Genomic DNA, 21,212 nt, shown 5'->3' with positions numbered 1-21,212 from the left:
GGTTAATCGGTGACGAGGATCACCGCCGGAGAAGAAGAAAAGGCTTTCCCACTAAATAATCACCTGAGTCCCCTCAATGACTCGGCAAGGAGGCATCGAGACCGAGTGGGGGAAGGAGTCGGCGGATGAACAAATAAGAAGAGTCCTCAAGAAGACCGTTGAAGGTCATTTAATACCCCGCATAATGAGGAAAGGGAGGACCGTTGGAAGCCAAGAACGTGGGAAGAATAACCGAAGAATAATTAGAACACCATTAAGGAAAGTAATAAATATTTTACAACAAAAAGAACCCGAAAAATTCCCGCCTAGCCAACGATTAATCGCCGCCTAAGCGCTGCACGAACTCCTGATTAGCACCTAGTGATTTTTTCAATCATGACTAACACAGAGTGACAGTGCATCAAATATTAATCCTTTAGTCTAATGGTATTAAATTATTACTGGGAATAGATAAATAATTATTTGCTCTAGATCTCCAACCAAATCTAAGTCTGAATCAAACAAAATCAGAGTCAAAATCCAACTTTCTCAATTGAACCGAACTACAATGTTAAATCGAATGATTACCGAACCGCCCGCCCCTAGCTGGAGATCACATCTCTGTTGAAATCATAATAGGAAAGCTAAAGTTAGCCATGAAATGTGCAATCAAGAAACATATAAAGAATTTGAGTAGGCCTGTACTTACAGATCAGGAGGATAGATAGAGAGTTGAAATGTTGCTTCTCCATTTAGCTGCTGTATTTCTCGAGCAGATTCAGTTGCCCTTTTGTTGCTGCAATATAACTCCATCAACTTAAGGCTCTGTATTTCAGCAAAGGCAGCCGGAACAGCATCAAGCTTAGAGCAATTTCTGAGGATGAGATATTTCAGTGCCCTAAAACTCTCTTTTGAAGCTGTCCATGATACCAAATTAGCCCTCTCAATCCGCAGATACTGTAACTGTTTGAACACAAAGCTCCTTACATCACAGAACTCTCCTCTAAATGCATCCTCCTCCAACTTGAGCACCTCGAGTTCTTCCAGTGATGCCAATATACCAAAGTCCTTCCAATCGAAGGGTGTGTTCGACAAAGTCATCTTTCTTAGCCTGCGTGTGTAGGGGTATTAGCAAACAGAGTTTTAGGTAAACTACTGGTGTTCGTGTTTGTGTTTGTTAAGCGTTAGTGAACATAAATGAACAAATTCTAGAGCTCGTTTGGAAAACCAACAGAGTCTGAACATTTGTATGCTCGTTTGCTAAGAGCCTTACCTGCGTGGGAATTTTTCAGGTCGAGGGAAGCTCCGCAGTTTGTTGCCGTGGAGGGCATTGTTTATGAGCTTCAGATTCTCCAGGCAATCCAGCTTTTGAATATTGTCAAACAAACTGATCCCTCCTTGCCTGGTCTCCAAAAGCTCTGCTAAATTCCCTCGAATTCCCAGCTTTTGAAGATCCGGGGTCTTGTCCAAAATCTCCCTTGTGCAGCTTGAAGGCGATATGGTGCAAAGTGTCTTTATGTCTGTACTTCCCAGGTCGTTCGCCATGCCGGTTATGGGAGGAGGGGGGAGCTGCAGGGAAGTGTTGCTGTGAACATGCCTTAGTTTTCGCATACTCCATATCTCTGCCTTAACTTCAAGGCTGTTTTGGGTAGTGTTGAACACTAGTGTCTCCATGTTCCAAAGCTCTTTGAAGTTTTGGGGGAGGATTTTCAGTTCAGTTGAGACTGCAAGGAATCTCAGATTGTAGAGGAGATAGAATTCTTTTGGGAGCACTTTGAATTTCAGGTATTCAACATCCATCACCCTAAGAAGAGGAAAGGATTTCGGAATGGCTGATAAGCACTCCGGTGGAATTTCTGTTTCTTTGGAACAAAAACATAGGAAAGACCGAACACGTTCGCTGGATGGCCTGTCGTTCGATTTCAAGAACTCCAGAATGGAGGAGTGGACACAAAGGCGACGAGGAATCTTGTTTGCCTCGAGCTTAGCTCGGTCCATTTCATGGAACAGATCCTTAATGGCAGCTTCTTTTTTGCAGAACTCGTGTAAGGTGTCATGAATTCGACATGTTTTGATTTGACCGTCTGCTCGTCTTTTCAGCACCATCAAGAGATTTCTGTCGATGAGATCTTCTAAGTATTTCTCAGCGGTCCGCTCTAAGTCTAGCGTGTATGCGCCCTCCATTCGAGGAATGAATCCCTCGGCTATCCACAACCGGATTAGTTTCCAAGCTGCAATCTCATGTCCTATAGGAAAGGCTGCAAGGTACAAGAAGCAATCTTTGGAGTAATAAGGTAATTGATCATAGCTCAATTTTACTAGCTCATTGTAACTCTGGTTTTCTTGGTTAATTTCTGGGAAGGGATTTTCTGCTACCCTTTTCCAATGACTAGGTGTGCTGTTTTTGTTTAGGACACCAGCAATCACTACTACTGCAAGGGGTAGTCCTTGGCACTTTGTTGCTATCTGTCTACCACGGGCTTCTAAGAAAGGAGGACACTTTTCTTTGCGGAATACCTTCTTCTCTAGTAACTCCCAACTTTCATTGTTAATTAAGAATTTTAACTGGTGGGGATTGCCTTCAGAATCAACATGTAAAGCCACCTTTTCGTGTCGAGTGGTCACCAATACTCGACTGCCTTTCATATTGTTTGGAAAAGCAATCTTCAAACACTCCCAATCTTTCACCGACCACACATCATCCATCACAATGAAATACTTTCCGCCCTCTAGAAATTCTTGTATATTTTTAGCCAAGTTTTCCTCCGACATGTCATGAAACTTGTTGGTTTTCTTTGTGAAGTTACTTAGAATGTCCAAGAATATTTGCTTTCTGTTAAAAGTTCTTGAGACATAAACCCAAAGTCGAGTGAAAAAATCATACTGCAAATCACGATCTTTAAATACCATTTTGGTCAATGTAGTTTTGCCAAGACCCGCCATCCCTTTGATTGATATGAATGTCAAATCTTTCACTCCTTTTTTGAGACGATCTTTTATAATTTTTGCTTCATTATCAAAACCAACCACGTCTTCTTCTTCAACCACGGGGGCCTTTAAACATTACAAAGAATGAAGTTATGAAACATAGATACACTTACAAGTCTACTTCTAAATATGAAGTCTGCAAGTTATAAATCAAAGATGTGTTTTTGAAATCCAATTGTTTTAGTTCATATATGAAAACATAAACAACAACAACAAGAAGAAGGAAGAGGAGGAGTGGTGATAGTTATGGAAAAGTAAGTAATTGATAGGATAAACAAATAGTGGTGTTAAACTACACAATACTTGTAATAATTGGAATTATGGTAGTGCATAGGTTAATAAGGGCATAGGGCGCACTTACTCATAAGTGTAATACATAGATGATTGTTAGAATAAGTTGGTTGTAATATTGGGTGGAAGGAACTCAAGGAAGTATAATAGTTGTAATATTGTTATATTTTTATCTTTAAATTTAACTACTTATTCATATTCCTACCCCTCTCTTGCGCGGGGCAGAGTTCTAGGCAGCCTAAGCTGAGAAACCTAAATGTATCAAATACAAAAAATAAAAAAGTGGTTTGTAGGATATACACTCTTCGGGTGTGTTTGGTCCGCACATAGGAATCGAAATTGAAATGGGTATCTAATATTTGATAATAGTAATGAGTTTTAGTGAAAGTATTTAACAATAGTAGGGTGAAATGAGAATGAATAAGGGAATGAAACCCTTATTTTATTTCGGTATGAGTTTTTCAATTGATGGAGTATTCGAAACCCATAGTAGCGTTCTAAAAACCTATCAACAAAACAACAATCACTTTCATACCCATTCTTATGGGCAAAACCCACCAACCAAACACACCCGAAATTTTATATTTTTGGTGCAGTTAATGTTTAATTTAATTTTTTATAATATTAAATTGTGATTCTCCTAAATGAGAGTTTAGATACTACATTGTAATAGACTCAATAGTACTCCAAAAAATACATAAAATTTATATATTTAGAAATTATATTAATAGCAGAATTAAACAAACAAAATAATAATTTTCAAAAAAAAAAAACAAAATAATAAATAAAAATTACTCAAAAAATTCAGAAAAAATAATAATTAATTCTACCAATGAATAATAAAATGAAACAGAGTAAGTACCATCCTCTGCAGAATTGGTTGGCCTCTGTTGGGTTCATCTATGAGGGCCTGAAGAACTGGGGAGTGATCTTGCCTGATTTTCCTAACCCTTTCTCTGATGCTCTGAATCTCCCTCGCGGATTCGTTAACCTTGGCGTAATAAGCCAGTATTTGCAGGTATTTCATCAGCCCTCTGTTATTATACTTCTTCGTCTCCACAGTGTACTTAAGGATGGCATCCTCGGCATCAGTAACAACGTTTCGGATCTTGTCCACCACGTCTTGCAGGACGAAGTTGTCGCGGGCTCGCTGGTTCATCGACGCCTGCATGAGATAGGCGTTGAAGGATTCCAGGTCGGCCACCAAGTCGTCGGTCTGGTCCTTTATCCAGATTATGTAGGACCCGTTTTCGTCTACTAGTGTTGCTAGCCGTCTTACGAGCTCCCCCACCAGTGCATCGGCGGCGGTGGCCATAGCGAAGTTGATCTCCGAGGTGTGGTGGTTAACTGTGAAGTTGGGTAGCTTCTTCCATGGTTTCTGGGAGCTTAGTAAAGTAAAGTAAAGTAAACTCTCTGGCGTTTGCTTCTCTTGTTCTTGGAAACTTCTGAGGAAGACTTTAAGGTGGTGAATTATTGGTCCTATTGGAGGAAACTGGAAAGCAAGTCATTCTTTAATATGACAAAAAAAAAAAAAAAGGAAAAGGGTCAAATAGACCCTCGAACTTTAGCAAGTCAATTAAGCGCCTAAACTTTTTAAAGGTGCAATTACACTTATTAACAATTCATTTATGTGTAATGAAGTCCAAAAACAAGTTAATGACCTGCTATCACAGGTCATTAGGGTTTAGGCCACCTTCCGGCGAATTTTTTCAACAAAAAAAATGTGACTAGCAACCGACCCAGATTTGTCGAAAATTTCTTTGATCACTTCTTTTATCGAAAATTTTGCCGATCACTTTTTTTTTTGCCAGAAAATTCGCGGAAGGTGGCCTGAACCTTAATGACCTGTTATAGCAGGTCATTAATTTGTTTTTGGGCTTCATTGCACTTAAATGAATTGTTGATGGGTGTAATTGCACCTTTAAAAAGTTTAGGAGCCTAATTGACTTTTAAGCTAAAGTTCGAGGGCCTAATTGACCATTTTCCAAAAAAAAAAAATACATTTTTAGTAGCTCAAGTGTTTCTTGTTACCTGTTATAGTCCATAACTTTTGATCGTTGTAATATATACCTCTAAAATCTTTAAAAAATTATAGTTTTAACATCTGTAACAACATAACTATTAAAATCTAGGGCCACTTTACCTCATGAAACTATTCTTTATGGGCAAAAAGTGAGCATGACTAACAGTTAGAAATAAATTCTACAATTACCTCATAATTTATGGACAAAAAATGTATTTTTATTTTTAAATTTAATAATGTCTAGAATTTTGTCATATCATTCTTCCAAAAGGTTGAACTCCAATCTTAAGGGTCCGACAGAGCATTTGGGAGGATATAAATCATGATCACTCAACTGAACATGAACCCAGGCCCACACAGCCAGCCACTGGTGAGACTCAACCCTGTTAAAATGGTTAATAGCCAAATAATGCCTTAGTAAAATTTCAAGAAAAAAGAGCTCTGTAAAAAATGGCTTTTGTTTCAATCATTTAAAACGCAGTCAACTTTGATTCATGAATTATTATTCCCACTCCATCACCAAAGACCAAGAAACAAGAAGTAGACTTTCAGTCAACGTTCCTGAGCCTCTCGCCGCCGCAGATCCCCAGCCATGGCGGACGCGGCCGTGCAGTTCCTGGTGGAGAATCTTCTACAGCTCCTCCGGGACAACGCGGAGCTCATCTTCGGAATAAAGGAGCAAGCGGAGAGCCTCCTGGGCGACCTGGGCGACTTCAAGGCGTTCCTCAAGGAGGCGGCGCGGCGGCGCAGCCAGAACGAGGTGATCAAGGAGCTGGTGAAGAAGATCAGGATCGCCGTGAACAAGGCGGAGGACGCCATCGACAAGTTCGTGGTGGAGGCGAAGCTCCACCGGTCCAAAGGGATGATGACCCGGTACGTGGATAAACCGGCTCACCTGGTCAAAGTCAACGCCGCCGCAAGAGAGATTGAATCTATAAGGAATGAAGTGAGGGCGATTCGCCAGAATAATGCCTATGGCCTTCAAGCTTTGCAGATGGATAATGCATCCAAAGATGCTGCAGAGAGAAAGGTCAGTTTAGTAAAATACAATAAATTATATTTAATTACATTATCGAGTTATTAATTAACTAACTATTATTTTACTGAAAATTATAGATTACGCATTATGGTAGTAAAATGTTTTATTTGCAGTAGAAATGAGTTTGTTCAATTCTTATTGACAAGAGTTAAATAGCAGTTAGGTGATTGGGTTAACAGACTTGACTAATTAATATTAGCGGATTGTAGAAAAGTATTTTGGTAAATTAATTGTTACCTGATAACTGATTACATTAAAATGATTTTTTTTTAAAATTAATCAAAAAAATTATTTGAATTTTAGCATTTTGAAGCAATAAACTATTACAAAAAATTAATTAATCAAACACTTGTATTGATTGTTTAACCAAGTCAAATAGCTAATAGTGATCAAATAAGCCAAAGTAAGCTAAGGGTCCGTTTGGAAAGCTAGAAAATGACTTATGTTTCCTTTCCGGTGTTTGGTTGGATTTTGGAAAACTTGGTGTGTTTAGTTTATTTTCTGGAAAAATGAGTAGAATTGTATGTTTAAACATTTTGGCGGAAAATGACTTCCCCCAAATTTTGGTGGAAGTCATTTTCTGCCAAAATGGCTTCATTTTCCCCAGTCATCGAAAAATGTTTTCCGTTGACTGAATTTTCCTATTGCATCCAAACGCTGAAAATTCGAAAAATATTTTCAGAAGTCATTTTCTGGGTTTCCAAACGGACTCTAAATATATTACTAAACATGGTCTTTATTTTATACAATATATGGTAACATGCTACAAAAGTTAACATGGATTAATATCCTGGACCAAGATGGACTGGGATACATGTTTATTGTTTATTTTTATGTTTTTTAGTATGTCACATGCTCATTTAACAATTTGTATAGATTCTTTATTATTTTTATACTTAATGTTCATTAATAATAAAAGTGAACTTATAGTACACTAAAGATAAATTGTGAACTTATCAGGGTGGCGGATATAATTTACATAATGATTAGACAAAAATAACCCCTATTTGAGAAAATTAAAAGTACTCCTTGTGCATACATGTACTAATATATAGTGGGATATAACATAAATATATGTAACTAATATAAGGCGAGCTTCGCCCAAAGCGCACCTTCAGGTAATAGTGGCAGGATTTTCCGTAAATAAAAAATATTTTTTTTTTGAAAAATCGTAAATAAAAAATATATATGTAAATAATATACTAAACTAATACATATATAACATACATATACAAAATTAATATTGGCATTCATATTACAACTTGCATACTTTTTTTTGAATGTTCATGCAAACTACATGAAGATAACTTGCAAAACTTTAACTAACTTAATATGTGAATACCTATTAGCATATAATGCACATTCATAAGCCTGATTGATTTGACTGTCTGCATCTATAGATTGTAGTCCATACCATTTTTGTTTCACTCTCTCACATTGATTATTCATCATCTATCTTCTTGCTTTTGATTTCTTCTTTTGTTGAATCCTCAAAAGGCTCCGGTGGTTGAAGAAGATGATGTTGTGGGGTTTGATGGAGAGGCAAAGACCATAATTGATCGTCTGATTGGGGGATCGGATGACTTAGAAGTCGTCTCGATCTTTGGCATGCCTGGTCTTGGTAAAACCACATTAGCTAGAAAAGTGTTCAAGGATTCTGAGATTGAATATGAGTTCTTTACTCGCCATTGGGTTTATGTTTCGCGGTCTTACAATAGGAAGGACATATTTCTCAACATACTGAGCATTTTCACCCAACGCACCAAGGACTACCACGATATGACCGAAGAGCAATTGGCTGAAAAAATAAGCAAGTTCTTGGAGAGTGGAAAGTACTTGATTGTGCTTGATGATGTGTGGGAAGAAAAAGACTGGAAGCTTTTGAAAATAGCTTTCCCCAACAACAAGAAGAAAAGTCGAGTGTTGTTAACTACCCGTCAGGGCAATGTGGCATCGCGTGCCACTTCTAATGGTCAGCCTCACGACCTGAAGTTTCTGAGCCATGATGAAAGTTTCGAGCTTCTTGAGAAGAAGGTTTGCCGAAAGCAAAGTTGCCCTTCTGAGTTGAAAGCCATCGGGTTGAGGATAGCAATAAAGTGCGACGGGCTACCACTTGCAATAGTGGTGATTGCGGGGGTTCTCTTAGACAAAGGCGATAGGAGAGGTGAGTGGGAGATGGTGGCTGAATGTGTGAGTACTTATGTTAATAAGGATGAAGAGAATTGCAAGAAGTTAGTAGAAATGAGTTATGACCATTTGCCTTATGACTTGAAATCTTGCTTCCTTTACTTTGGGGCGTTTCCAGGGGGATATGAAATCCCGGCTTGGAAACTAATCCGTTTGTGGATAGCAGAAGGGTTTATTCAGAACCAGGGGCAATTAACCTTGGAAGATATAGCAGAGGGCTACTTGAATGATCTTGTGAATAGGAATTTAGTCATCGTGATGAAGAAGAGAATAGATGGGCGGATCAAAACATGTCGAATGCATGATATGCTGCACGAGTTCTGCAAGAACGAAGCCCGGGAGGACAATCTTTTGCGAGAGATTAGAATGGGGGGAAATGAGCCTTTTCCCTCACCGGGGGAGCTGAATACTTACCGTCGCCTATGTGTTCACTCCCACGTTTTGGACTTCATACGTGCATCGAGGGCGTGTGGTGAACACGTCAGGTCTTTCTTATGTTTCTCCTCCAAGGAAATCGAGCTGCCTTTAGAACACATACAGGCCATCCCGAAGGCCTACAAGTTGCTCCGGGTGTTGGAAATGAAGCCTATCCTGTTAACTCGCTTCCCCCGGGAAATGACTCAACTCTTCCATTTGAGGTACATTGCTCTTTCGAGTGATATCAAGATTATCCCTCCCTCCATTGGCAACCTTTGGAATATGCAGACTCTCATAATCGAGACCTCACAGCGAAGCCTTGAAATCAAGGCGGATATATGGAGTATGCAAAGGTTTAGGCATCTCCACACGAACACTTGTACTAATTTGCCATCCCCGCTAGCATCAAAAAGCAGCAAAGATCGGTTGATAACCGGGAGCCTGAATACACTTTCCACTATATCTCCCGAAAGTTGCACAGAAGAGGTCTTGACAAGGACCCCGAATCTCACAAAATTGGGAATTCGCGGGAAGTTGTCCTCACTTATGGAAAGCAAGGGTCCAAGCATGCTGTTTGACAATCTCGGGAAGTTAGACCACCTGGAAAATCTGAAGCTGCTAAACGATGTTTTCCTCGGGCAAACTGGGAAACTAAGGGGCCTTCCCCAGGCCTACAAATTCCCATCGAAGCTGAAGAAGCTCACGATATCAAACACTTCTCTTGAATGGAAGGATATGACAATATTAGGAACCTTGGAGAACCTTGAAGTCCTCAAGCTGGATGATAACGCGTTTAAGGGAGAAATTTGGGAGCCAGTGAACGGTGGTTTTCGTCATCTCCAGGTCTTCTGCATTGGAAGGACAGATTTAGCGTCGTGGCAGGCTTCGAGCCATCACTTCCCGAGGCTAAAGTTTCTTGCACTAAGGCACTGCAATAAACTCGAGGCAGTGCCATTCGGTCTGGCTGATATTCCGAGCCTTCAAATGATGGAGCTTTACTGCACAAACAAAATCGCTGCTGAATCTGCCCGCAAAATACAGCAACACAAGCCAAAGAGTGGCGGTTTCAAGCTCTCAATCTATCCTCCCGACCATTGATTCCAACGAACTTAACTGTATCCCCGCGATGGTTCATTGACAGGTCAGATAAATTCTCTTGTTTCCTCGCAATGATTTCAATTCTATTATGCACTCCAGAGTTGTCCAATTCCTAGTTGTTTGGATCAAACGCTTACCACTATACCAAAAGCTATAGTTTGTAGTGAAAGCGCAAATTTATTTCTTTATACCGCCACATTTTCGAGAGGCAGTATACTGGACTTGGCCCTTCAGGCCGGCCTTCACCCAACAATCCCCTAGCCACCTAGTGCTGGACTTGTCTCCGCCCAACACTAGTCCTCAAGCCTGCTTGACTTGAATATATAAAAAGTTTATGTTTAAGGAGGGACAGTGTGACTCTTTGTGTTTCAATAGGTTGAGAAAGTAGATATGAACAGATACTACATTGTAACAGAGCCAGTAGTACTCAAAAAATAAAAGGAGGGTCAGTGTCAATTCAAGAAATGGAATCAAAAATCAAATTCCCTGTATTTGTTAGTAGATACTGATTTAAAAACAAAGACCCTAATCAAAAGACAAGATTTTACCACTTTTGGGTAAACCAGAAAACATATGGATAACAGCTATATGTTCTTCAAGATTTCTTTGACACTCTATGCAGGTAGGGCTGCAAGAAATCGTATTTTCTCAGGGTGTCCATTCCCAACAATCGCTATTTTCCCTTGATTCGCCTCGTGACTTGAAAGAGATGAGACCCTGTGATCACAGAATCTGGAGCTCATGGGGCTTTAATGCAGAGTGTTCTTGTGTTTGGAAATATTATTATCATGATTGCAGCTATTTATAACTATGGTTCCTTCATGGATCAATGAGTTATTGTGTGCCCATTTTGAAGTTTTGTCCAATTGGTTTTGAAAAACTATTGAGTCCAGTGCTCCACATTGGAAAGAATAAAAATTGTTTCCACATTCTTGGGAGGATTTTATAGAGTACCATTTTGCGGTGAAACTTTCAAATGGATTAATGAAGGGAAATTACATTATTTAATCAAAATCTTTTTTTTTTTTTAATACACATTTTAATATAAGTCTAGTCCATAATATAATAGTAATTTCTGCACTTTTTTAACACAATAAATCAGACATAAAAATAGCAATTCCATTGCATCCATATTCTTTGGGCATCAAGTGTGTGAATGTATGGCTAGTGTACAAGCTCTACTCTCGTAGCAACAAACACACTCCAAATAAAGCATATAATTGAGATCCAACAATTATACACAATTTCACAACAAACCCAATTCACACAACAAACCCTAGAACACCCAAATAATCCCCTTTATGCAATACAGCTCATATGCATCAATAGCAAGAAATCAAACCAAATCCTAGTCCCAAAACACTTAGGCACTTAGCTACTCATAATATAACAATAGATACACAATATTAAACGAATAATTGAAAGCATAAATGAAAAGTAAAGGGAAGAGATGAATAAGAAAGCTTCTCTATTGAAGCTTTGAAATCCAAGATTTGCAATGTTCTTGAGCTTGGAAATGGAAAGAAACAAGAAATCTACACTAATCTCTAAAGTTAACCCTAGCTAGGAAGTGGAAGGGAAAATAAAAAATGAGTTTTTGAGTAGAAAAAAGTTCTTTTAAAACAAGGGAAAAATGCCTTTTAACATGTTGCAGAGGCTGGGGCACGGGTATGCCTAGACCCGTGCCCAGCAACATAGAGTGTTATTGTAATGTGGGCACAGGTGCAGGCAAGGGTGTGGCCAGACCCGTACCCACAAGACAGTGCACACTGTTTGCTAGTCACGGGTGTGGCCACGCCCGTGGCTAGCCGGGGAGGCCTCCAAGGTCTTCAGTAATGCTTCGGTGCTCTCATCGGTCGCGGGTCACGCCATGGTCCATCCCAAAACTCCAAAAATCAATACTTTGGTCATCCAATTGTGCTCTCGTATTAAGGTGGCTCCAAAATCCTGATCAAATATTTTATCAAATGTCTCAAAACCATCATTTCTTTATCAAATCACCTAACACACGCAATAATTCCATAAATGACCAAAATGACACATAATATAATGAGTAACAAGCAGAAAATGCCAAAATATGCAAGGAAAAGGCATCAATTTAAGACATTCATCAATAGTGTGCACTAACAAGGATGTTCAATGCCCGCACGGACATCTTAGTTGGTTCCTGAGTGGTAGATCATGGGCAAGAACACAAGATCGAACTCTAGCAATCGCAGTATGAGTATTACTACCAATATGGTGAGGTCCTTGTGGGCATCAGCACTGAGCCACCATGATTTACCCTCTACTTTCCTGTCAGGCCAAGGTGTGGGGTTTTGCCCTGATGTTCATTTGTTTTGGCTCTTTGTCACTCTTCCTCCACTATTATTCAAAACAGAGAACATGACCCACCTTTACTCAAACTGAAACTGAGAACTGTTTGTTCTTGACAATGAAGTGGAAAATTGCATCTCATTAAACATGTTCAATGCTACTTCTCTTGAACTTATCTACATGGAAAAGGAAGAAGTTCATCCAAACAAAATTTTAAAAATCTATTCAAAGTAAATAATATAAAATTCTTCGTCTACCAGATGCTTTCAATTAAGAAAACAATTATAATATGGATAACAGTCTACTTTCATACAACTAGATATGCCTAAAATATGAGTTTCTATTCATCTGTATTCTCCCATACCATAACACCCCACCATATAAGGAATCAAGTAAGGCTCTGTACCAAATAGATATAAGTTTCATATAGTAATACAAATGGTTTCAAAGATGTTGCTGGCAAATCACCATATACATAGTAGGGATAATAGAATACAGAGGATGGCAGAACTTACTGATTGACTGGCAAGTAAAATGCTCCAAGACTAATTCCAAGCTTTAAGTGTGTTGATGTTCATAGCTTCTTGTTTTAAGTTAATTGAAATGGCAAAGACAGTGCCAATGCTGAACCTCTATACTTTATTTGCCAGAATGGTGTTTCCTTGATCTGAAGTGTTACTCAGAGTTGAACTGCATGTTCTTGACAAAGAAACCCAAAATTAGTGGAAAATAACATTGTATATATACAAAAATAATTGTTGGAATTTAGTAAACCACTAAAATATGGCTTTGAGTTTGATGCATTAATAAGCATACCAGGAATCCTAAAGGAGATGCTCTGGGATCACAATCCAAAGGCTGGATAGAAACCTTGAATCCATCGTTACCTAGCTCACGTTGATCTTTCCAAATTTTTATGGCAGATTTCACAGCAGAATGGGTGCACCACTGCACATCAATGGTCTGTAGAGTGTCCATACTTTCAGGGATCTCTTCAAGGTGCTTACATTTTTGCAGAACCAGATGCTGTAATCTGGGGAATGCATCCTCTGGTGCCTTCCACTTTTCAATGTTGAGCCTGTCTAATTTCAAAATCTTGAGCTTAGGGAACTCCCCATATCCTACTTCCCACAATTTATCATTGCAGGCTCTGAACTTCAAATCCAGGACTTCAAGGTTAGGCAGTGACATTGCAAGTTTTGAAATTTCAATCCATGGTAACCGAAAATTTGAGAGTGTCAGTTTCTTGAGATTTGATGGGAAGTTGAACTCACAAGGATGTAGCACCTGATGACCACAGTAAAACACTTTCAGTGATTCAAGCTGAGCAAGAAAGTCCAAGGCAGGAAACCGGTTGCATTTCCCCTTAAACCTATTGGGATAACTCTCCCATGACTCCACAAACCAGCATCTCAACTTTTGAAGATTGGGTAATCTTCTCATTATCTTTCTTGAGTCTTCTTCAAAAGCAAGAATCGGTGAAGAAAATGTTTTTAAGTTCTCTAGCTGGTAGGAGTACTCATAGAATTCTTTTCTGTCCTTGAGCAAGGCAAAAGAAGCACGATTATCAACATGCAGATGTCTCAACCTTACCATATTCCATAGAGTATCTGGTAATGCTATTTCCCCTCTTCTCCCTTTCACCAGGAATGTTTCAAGGTTCCGGAGATTGTCTATAAATGATGGTATAGTATTAGTATCAATCCGAACTGCTAAGTACCTCAGATGAATCAAGAACTGCATTTCTCTAGGAAAAGAACCGTCCATATTGAGGGACCACAGATCCAGCACCAGAAGAAGCTTGAATTGACTTAAAACAAATGAAATATCAAATGAGTAACAAGGAAGCACATAACTAACTGCTTTGAACAACAGAGAGCGAACTGGTAAATCAGATGGCCTCCAGTTAGCAAAGTCCTCTTGCTCAGAAAAGACAAAAACGCGGTGTTGCTCAGGCTTCTGAGGGAAACTGTGAGGAGAATCAGTTTCAGGTACCCGTTGCAAAAAGTCTTCTTCTTTAGATTTTAGCAGGCAGAAATTGCGTACTGCATCATGAACTTGACATGCTTTGACCCTTCCTCTAGAAGTGGTTTTGGAATTTATCACTAAGTTTCGTCCAATAAGATCCATCAAGTATTCTTCTGCTACTTCTTCTGAACTCTTCGTATCCTTTTCAAGTACAAATCCTTCAGCTATCCACAACCTTGTCAACTTTGAAACAGGAATCTCTTTATCTTCAGAAAACACCCCAAAATAAAGAAAGCATCGCTTGAGATGTTCAGGTAAATGCTTGTAACTCAATTCTATTGCGTGGTATGTTGTGCGTGTGCCTCCCACAACACTTAAACTTTCAGAAACTTGTCTCCAACAACCTGGTGTCTTCTCTACCCTTGAAAGGAGACCTGCTACCAAAACAACTGAAAGTGGTAGACCATGACATTTCTTTGCAATTTGTTTACCAATATCTACTAGGTCAGGTTGATGGGTTTCTTCGTATTGCAGCTTCTCCTGCAGCAACGTCCAGCTCTCTTTATGGTCTAGGGGACGAAGAGAAAGACGGTTACTATAACTCTTGGCATTCTGAGCCACTTCATTCATTTGGGTAGTTATGATAATTCTACTTCCACTATTGTCATCAGGAAAATGTCTCTGCAAGTATTCCCACTCCTTAGTACTCCATATATCATCAATGATGATTAAGTACCTCTTCTCCAATAAACCTTTTCTCAGTTTGTCAGATAAAGCATCTTCAGGCATGTCATCAATTTTATCAGGGAGCTCAACAATCTGACACAAGAGATCAACCAGCAACTCTTTCTTTACATATGCCGTAGAAACGCGACACCATGAACAAACATCAAAGTAGTGTTCATTGACACAAATATTGTATATCTTCCTAGCAACAGTTGTCTTGCCAATTCCAGTCATGCCAACAATAGAGATTACATCTCGCTGAGATGATCCTCGAACAAGTTTCTCCAGAATGGTATCCACCACATCCTCGAAACCTACAACTACATCATCAACTATTCCACTGTTAACATTTGAAGCACCTTGAATTTTATCCGTTATTATGAAACTGTTTGATGAGACCCCATTCTTCTTTTCATAGATCTCCTTGAACTTAGTCTTAGCAAGTATAATCTCATTTGTGGCATTACGTAACCTATGATACAAAAATGTGTCCCCAATGCCACTGGAACTCAAGCCAACCACATATTCTACCTCATATGCAACATATAGTGAACGTGTAAAAAGATCCTTCAATTCTTCATGTTCATAACTCCCCTGTGCCACTTCTCCTATTAAGTATCTCACTGACATTAGCTCCCCTTGCACTCTCTCAATTTGATTCTTTAATTGGGAAATGACATTGCCCTTGCAGTCCAGGAACTGCTTAAGTTTTTCTATGAGATAATCAATAAAGCATAGCACCGCAGTCCTGGGAACATAAGTTCTTCTTAAATCTGGAAATCTGTGACAGATCTGTTGACTGTTTTTCTTGAGTAGCTCTATCTTTTCCAGCAAACCAGAAATCCCAATATTCACTTTGCTAGCAATCTCTTTGTTGCTCTCATTTAAGTTGAATGAATCAATTGTAGTTCCTGTCTGCGTGACTATATCATCAATGCCTATCAACAGATCATTCAATTTCTCAGGCTCAGAATACTGACCTAGATGATTTACTAGGAATTGTAGCTCTTCTTGAAGGGTTTCAATTTTGTCCTTCACTGGAACAGGTATCTTGTCTAGAAGCTTCACCAAACTGACCTCTGCCTTGATAGTCCTGATCTTGACCCGAAATTCGAACATAGCAAAATGCATCATTCTGTCTGTATCTTCATTCACATTTTGCATACAGAACAGATACCTCACTGATTGCAGTTGGTCTCCCACAGCTTCAATATGTCTCAGGTAATCATTCAACTTGTCCAGATTGGCGTAGTAATCCTCCAAACCTAATACGTCAGTTATGAGGGATTTTAGCTCTTTGCTCATTGTTGAAGTTTCTTCCTTAAGAGAAACTGTCAAAATAGTCTTAGAGCTCTCTACGTCCTTCAGATAGATATCTGTTTTAATCAGCTTAATTACTACCAGAAAATTGAGAACCCCAACATTCATTTTCATTGTGCCAGGCCTTATCTTGCTTACTTCAGTTTCAATATACATCAATAAATTATTCAAAGTGTTGTGCTCAACACACTGGTCTGATAGATCTTTTATCATTGCTTTCAGAAACCCAAGGCCCTGGCAGAGGGTCTGAATTTGCCATGATTCCCATCTAGGAATCATCCCACAAACCTTACCATTGTGCAGATCCATCAAATTTGCCATGAGAGAATCAACAAAAGCCACAACAAGCTCAGCCCTAGTGGGAGTTTCGGGTAGTGATGACTCTGAAGCCTTCAAAACTTGGGGATAAATCTCCCTCACTTCAACATCAATAGGAAAAATCATTTCCAACAGATAAGAAGTTATAAGTTTCACTTCGTCGGCCATCTGCTCCTTCACTTCATCATCAAAGCACCAGTAAGAGAGATGTGCTGCATTGTCAGCCATAGTTCCAATGCGAGTTAAAAGTTTTTTCAACTTTTCACTTTCAATGCACCATTTGGATGTGAAGTTGAGGAAACCTCTCAAAAATCTTAGCTTCGCTTCAAAAACCTCCATTTTTTTCTTAGCAGAAGAAATAAAATACAAGTTGTAGTGCAGCAGATACACAACATTTTTTATAAGAAAATCAACAAAATCCCCCGCAAGTTGAACAGGCATGGTCATAACAGAAGAGGATGAACTAACTTGAAAACGATTTTTAGCCTCCTTTACCCTTAGTCGAAGCTCTTCATTATTATTGACATAACTCAGCACAGATGTCAAGTTTAACAAAGCACTGTCCAATTTTCCATACTTGATTGCAACACAAGCCTTGTGACAGTATGGACTCGTAGCTTTAATCACTTCAGTGATAATCCCAAAATCACAATCTTCACCACTCCACCGCCTCAGAATTAATTGTAGATATCCAAACTTCATCTTCAGTCTCTGGATTGCATCCTTCAACTCGGCAGACAAGCCCTTGTGTTTCTCTTGACATTCCAGGCAGTTCAAGGGGTCATATTTAGGAGGTTGAGAATTCTCTCTCTGCTTCATAATATGAGATTGCAAATCTTGCATGCCCTGCAAGTAAAAAAATTACAGGAGTGAATATTTTTGTGGAGGAAATTCAACTTGAGGCTTCTTAGACCTTAGTAGTGGTCTAGGGATGGAAGCCAGCAGCTTAAATCTCTATCTTTCAGCCATTGATCTTAAAATACACATTTTAACTGTGAAAGTTGATTCTCATATTGCAGATATGCATCATTCTGGTTTACCATGTTATCTTCTTTTTATTGGTTAAAAATTAAAATAAAGAAACAAAATTTTATCGGTTCACCATACCTCTGCACGGAAAGAAATAAACTTTTCGAGCAAATCAAAGCATGAAAAATTTATTCCTAGGGCCCTGTCTTCATCACTGGTATCATGTATGCCAAAAGAGTTCATTATGGTGGCTGCTTCTTTGGACACAGCTTCGGTACGTGTCAAGAGGTCTACCATTTTTATTGCACAGTTTGAGCGGATGTAAACTCTATATGACTCTGACAGTAGCTTCTTCACCAAGCGCTGTTGATTAATGAGAGAAGTCCTCAGCAATCCAAACTCCACATAAAGAGATTCAACTTGATCATCCGAAACCTCCATCCCCTTTATGAACTCCTTCAGATTTTCAATAATAAAGTAAACAAAATCCCAGAGAAGCTTATCGGTTACTGTAGTCTTGTTGGATTGCAATAACATGGAAGCTTTCTGGAACTTAATAAGAATCAATTTGACTTCTGGCATAACAAGCTCAATCTTCTGTAGCAATTGACAAAGCTTGAGCCTCAATCTGCTTGCCATGTCATCATCCATTTCATCAATCCAATACAAGGCACCCAGGCATCCCAGCTTATAAACCACAGCTCCAATAACAGTAGCTAGATGACCCAAGTTCTCATGTTCAATATACCCATTTCTAGCAAAGTGAAAAAAATTTCTCAATAACCTTAACTTCTTTTCCAGAATCTCAATTTGTTGCTTCAATGGAGCAAGCAGATCAGCCTTTGACTTCATTAATCCTTTAAGATTCTCCGTTGACATCTCAAGGAATTCCAACAAAATCCCGTCACTCATTTGACCTCGAGAGCATGATAGCTTCGAAAACAAGACATGTATCAGTACAATGTCTGTCTTGATTACATTCATGTTTTCAAGAGCATTCATAACAATGGAGTCAAATTCCTGGATCTTCCCATAACTTATATTGAAAAGACTTGAATGTATATCAGAGACCACTTCGCCAACATCTTCCAGGAAATAGTTCAGCTCCAAATCCTCAGAGCAATGCTCAGTGCACATGAGAATGTTGTTCAGGAGCTGGAGCTGCAACCTGAGGGTCTGAATTTGATCTCTCAACTGAACTGAAAGATCCATTTGGTCCCCTATAGCCTGCAGCCAACTCAAGGTGAAAACACATTCGACACTGGCCTTCTCCCCAATCCCCATATCCCCCTTGTTTCTTCTGAGGCAATTCATCAACCACCTTTACTGCATGCACCACCCAGACACTTCAGAAAATAAGTGAATTAAGCTAAGTTACTTTGACTTCCAAATTCATTACAACAAGTAAAATACACAAAGTAATGAAGCATATAGTTATACTCAAAGGTTATCAATGGCATACACTACTTAAATATGCAAAAACCATGTTCGGTAACATAGTTAGCTTATCAGTCAATTTTGGCTTGCTTGATCACTATTAGTTGTTTGACTTGATTAAACCGTCAATATGATTGTTTGATTAATTAATTTTTTGTAACAGTTTATCGTTCCAAAATGCTAAAATTCAAATAACTGATCAAAACAGCTTTTTCGATATGCTTTTTGAGAAAGTCATTTTGTATATAATCAGTTATCAGCTAATTTACCAAACATTTTTCTACAATCAACTAATGTTATCAATTTTTCTACAATCAACTAATGTTATCAACAAATCAAAGTCACTAACCCAATCAGCTAAGTGCTATCAGCTAACAACAATTTACAAAGACCAAAGTAATGGCATCTACGTATACCATTACTCCTCCCTGTAAGCATTCTGCTGCTCTGCAACCAGCAGAAACCTATACATACATACATATATATATATATATATATATATATATATATATATATATATATATATATATATATATATATATATATATATATATATATATATATATATATATATATATTTAAGAGAGAGAGAGAGAGAAATACTATCATATTTTACTCAATTTTTTTTTACTCCATACTGACATTATACATTTTGATTCATACTCACCATCACCATTCTTCAGCTCTAAGATGATCTGCAGAAAATCCTTTTTTTCTTCATCCTTGTTCACAATCTTGGATTTCTCAGAAACTACCCATACACCTTCCTTAATGATGGCTTCATAATATTGTCAACAACCTTCACCATCTTTACTTAATTACCTGTACTAGCTGTCTGAGGCAGGACAAAAAATTAAAACTCTTTGAAACGTGGTAAAAATTGTTCGTGACAAAATATAAAATATGTGAATAAAATATTTAGAATACAAAATATGAAATGTATTTTTAACGGTACATCAGTTTTGTTACTAATATGATATTTATAGATAAAAAAAAAAAAAAAAATTATTTTTCCCAAACTTCACCTCGACCAACCGAGTTGCTCATGCGGGTAATAATTTTTTTAAAAGAGAAAATTGTAATTATATCTCTCATGATATGTCAATTTTCAATGTTACTCCTAAATTATTAATGATGTAAATGTTACTCCTCAATTTTTAAAACCGTACATATATTGCTTCTCCCGTAGTAATTATGTCTCCCATAATATTACCCCTCGCGTTGTACTGTTAATTATTAGTGGTGTAAACAATATATGTACTGTGTTCTATACTTTCTCTTGATCATGTGACCTTCCTTCAAGGGGAATCAAAGAAGTGTCATCTGAGCACAAAGTGTTTAGCTTCTTTTAGATTAATTCATATATAGTAACCTAATATACAATAAAAAATTTTAGACCCTCTTGGCCAGATGATTTATCAAAATATACTTTTATTTAAAATATTTTTCATAAACTAACTATTTTAAATATTTATTATCACACATGACACATAATAATTACCATAAACTAATGCACATCTATAAATACATAATAAATAATCTCAATTCAAGTTATATCCGAGTTTTTCCCGATAACCTTGGATAGTTATGCTGTGGGCTCGTGCCCAGCGTGCTTCATGGGCACGGATAACGGTGCCGTCAGGCACCGTTATCTTCCCTCTTTTTTTTTTTTTTTTTTAATTTAATTTCAAACCGCTTCGTTATAGGAGCATATATTCACAGCTTTGTGTTCATAATTTTATAACTGTACATTCATAATTCCATAACTGTACATTCATAATTCCATAACTGTACATTCATAATTCTATAACTGTACATTCATAATTCCGTAACTGTACATTCATAATTCAATAACTGTAAATTCATAATTTCCGAATCTCTATGTTCATAATTATAAGTTCATAATGTCAGAGTTCTATGTTCATAATTTCATAACTGTACATTCATAATTCCATAACTGTACATTCATAATTCCATACTGTATATTCATAATTCCATACCGAACATTCATAATTTTCGAAGCTCTATGTTCATAATTGTAAGTTCATAATTCCATAAGAGTTAATACCCAAAATAGTCCCTCGACTATGTCGTAATTACCAATTTGGTCCTCGACTATCATTCTTACCCAATTAA

General features: G+C 38.0%; 3 protein-coding genes across 6 annotated transcripts; 1 reads left to right on the top strand and 2 right to left on the bottom strand.

Annotated features, from left to right (window-relative positions):
• Positions 1-396: 396 nt before the first annotated feature.
• Positions 397-19,429, bottom strand: LOC109161012 (putative late blight resistance protein homolog R1B-14). 2 transcript variants are annotated; one of them, XM_019309315.1, is made up of 5 exons: positions 19,426-19,429; positions 4,121-4,585; positions 1,253-3,033; positions 689-1,090; positions 397-600 (listed from the first exon to the last, which is right to left on the bottom strand). In XM_019309315.1, exons 2-5 carry the CDS (start codon positions 4,571-4,573, stop codon positions 582-584), a joined length of 2,655 nt encoding a protein of 884 aa, XP_019164860.1. In that variant the 5' UTR covers positions 4,574-4,585; positions 19,426-19,429; the 3' UTR covers positions 397-581. The 2 variants fall into 2 exon arrangements, with proteins under 2 accessions (XP_019164860.1, XP_019164859.1); XM_019309314.1 differs by lacking the exon at positions 19,426-19,429 and having other exon boundaries at positions 4,121-4,752.
• On the top strand, positions 5,759-11,036 carry LOC109161013 (putative late blight resistance protein homolog R1B-16). 2 transcript variants are annotated; one of them, XM_019309317.1, is made up of 3 exons: positions 5,759-6,311; positions 7,818-10,070; positions 10,645-11,036. In XM_019309317.1, the coding sequence occupies exons 1-2, from the start codon at positions 5,874-5,876 to the stop codon at positions 10,020-10,022; spliced, it is 2,643 nt and encodes an 880-aa protein (XP_019164862.1). In that variant the 5' UTR covers positions 5,759-5,873; the 3' UTR covers positions 10,023-10,070; positions 10,645-11,036. The 2 variants fall into 2 exon arrangements, with proteins under 2 accessions (XP_019164862.1, XP_019164861.1); XM_019309316.1 differs by having other exon boundaries at positions 5,760-6,311; positions 7,818-10,065; positions 10,645-10,970.
• On the bottom strand, positions 11,474-18,993 carry LOC109161011 (putative late blight resistance protein homolog R1B-23). 2 transcript variants are annotated; one of them, XM_019309312.1, is made up of 5 exons: positions 17,778-18,993; positions 13,155-17,516; positions 12,775-13,037; positions 12,151-12,416; positions 11,474-11,969 (listed from the first exon to the last, which is right to left on the bottom strand). In XM_019309312.1, exons 1-3 carry the CDS (start codon positions 18,951-18,953, stop codon positions 13,014-13,016), a joined length of 5,562 nt encoding a protein of 1,853 aa, XP_019164857.1. In that variant the 5' UTR covers positions 18,954-18,993; the 3' UTR covers positions 11,474-11,969; positions 12,151-12,416; positions 12,775-13,013. The 2 variants fall into 2 exon arrangements, with proteins under 2 accessions (XP_019164857.1, XP_019164858.1); XM_019309313.1 differs by lacking the exon at positions 12,151-12,416 and having other exon boundaries at positions 11,474-12,023; positions 12,854-13,028.
• Positions 19,430-21,212: the final 1,783 nt, after the last annotated feature.

This window comes from Ipomoea nil, unplaced genomic scaffold (genome assembly GCF_001879475.1).
Source record: "Ipomoea nil cultivar Tokyo-kokei standard unplaced genomic scaffold, Asagao_1.1 scaffold2921, whole genome shotgun sequence".
Taxonomy (NCBI): Eukaryota; Viridiplantae; Streptophyta; class Magnoliopsida; order Solanales; family Convolvulaceae; genus Ipomoea; species Ipomoea nil.
The sequence above is the reverse complement of the archived record's forward strand: the minus strand, read 5'-3'. Positions and strand labels throughout refer to the sequence as shown.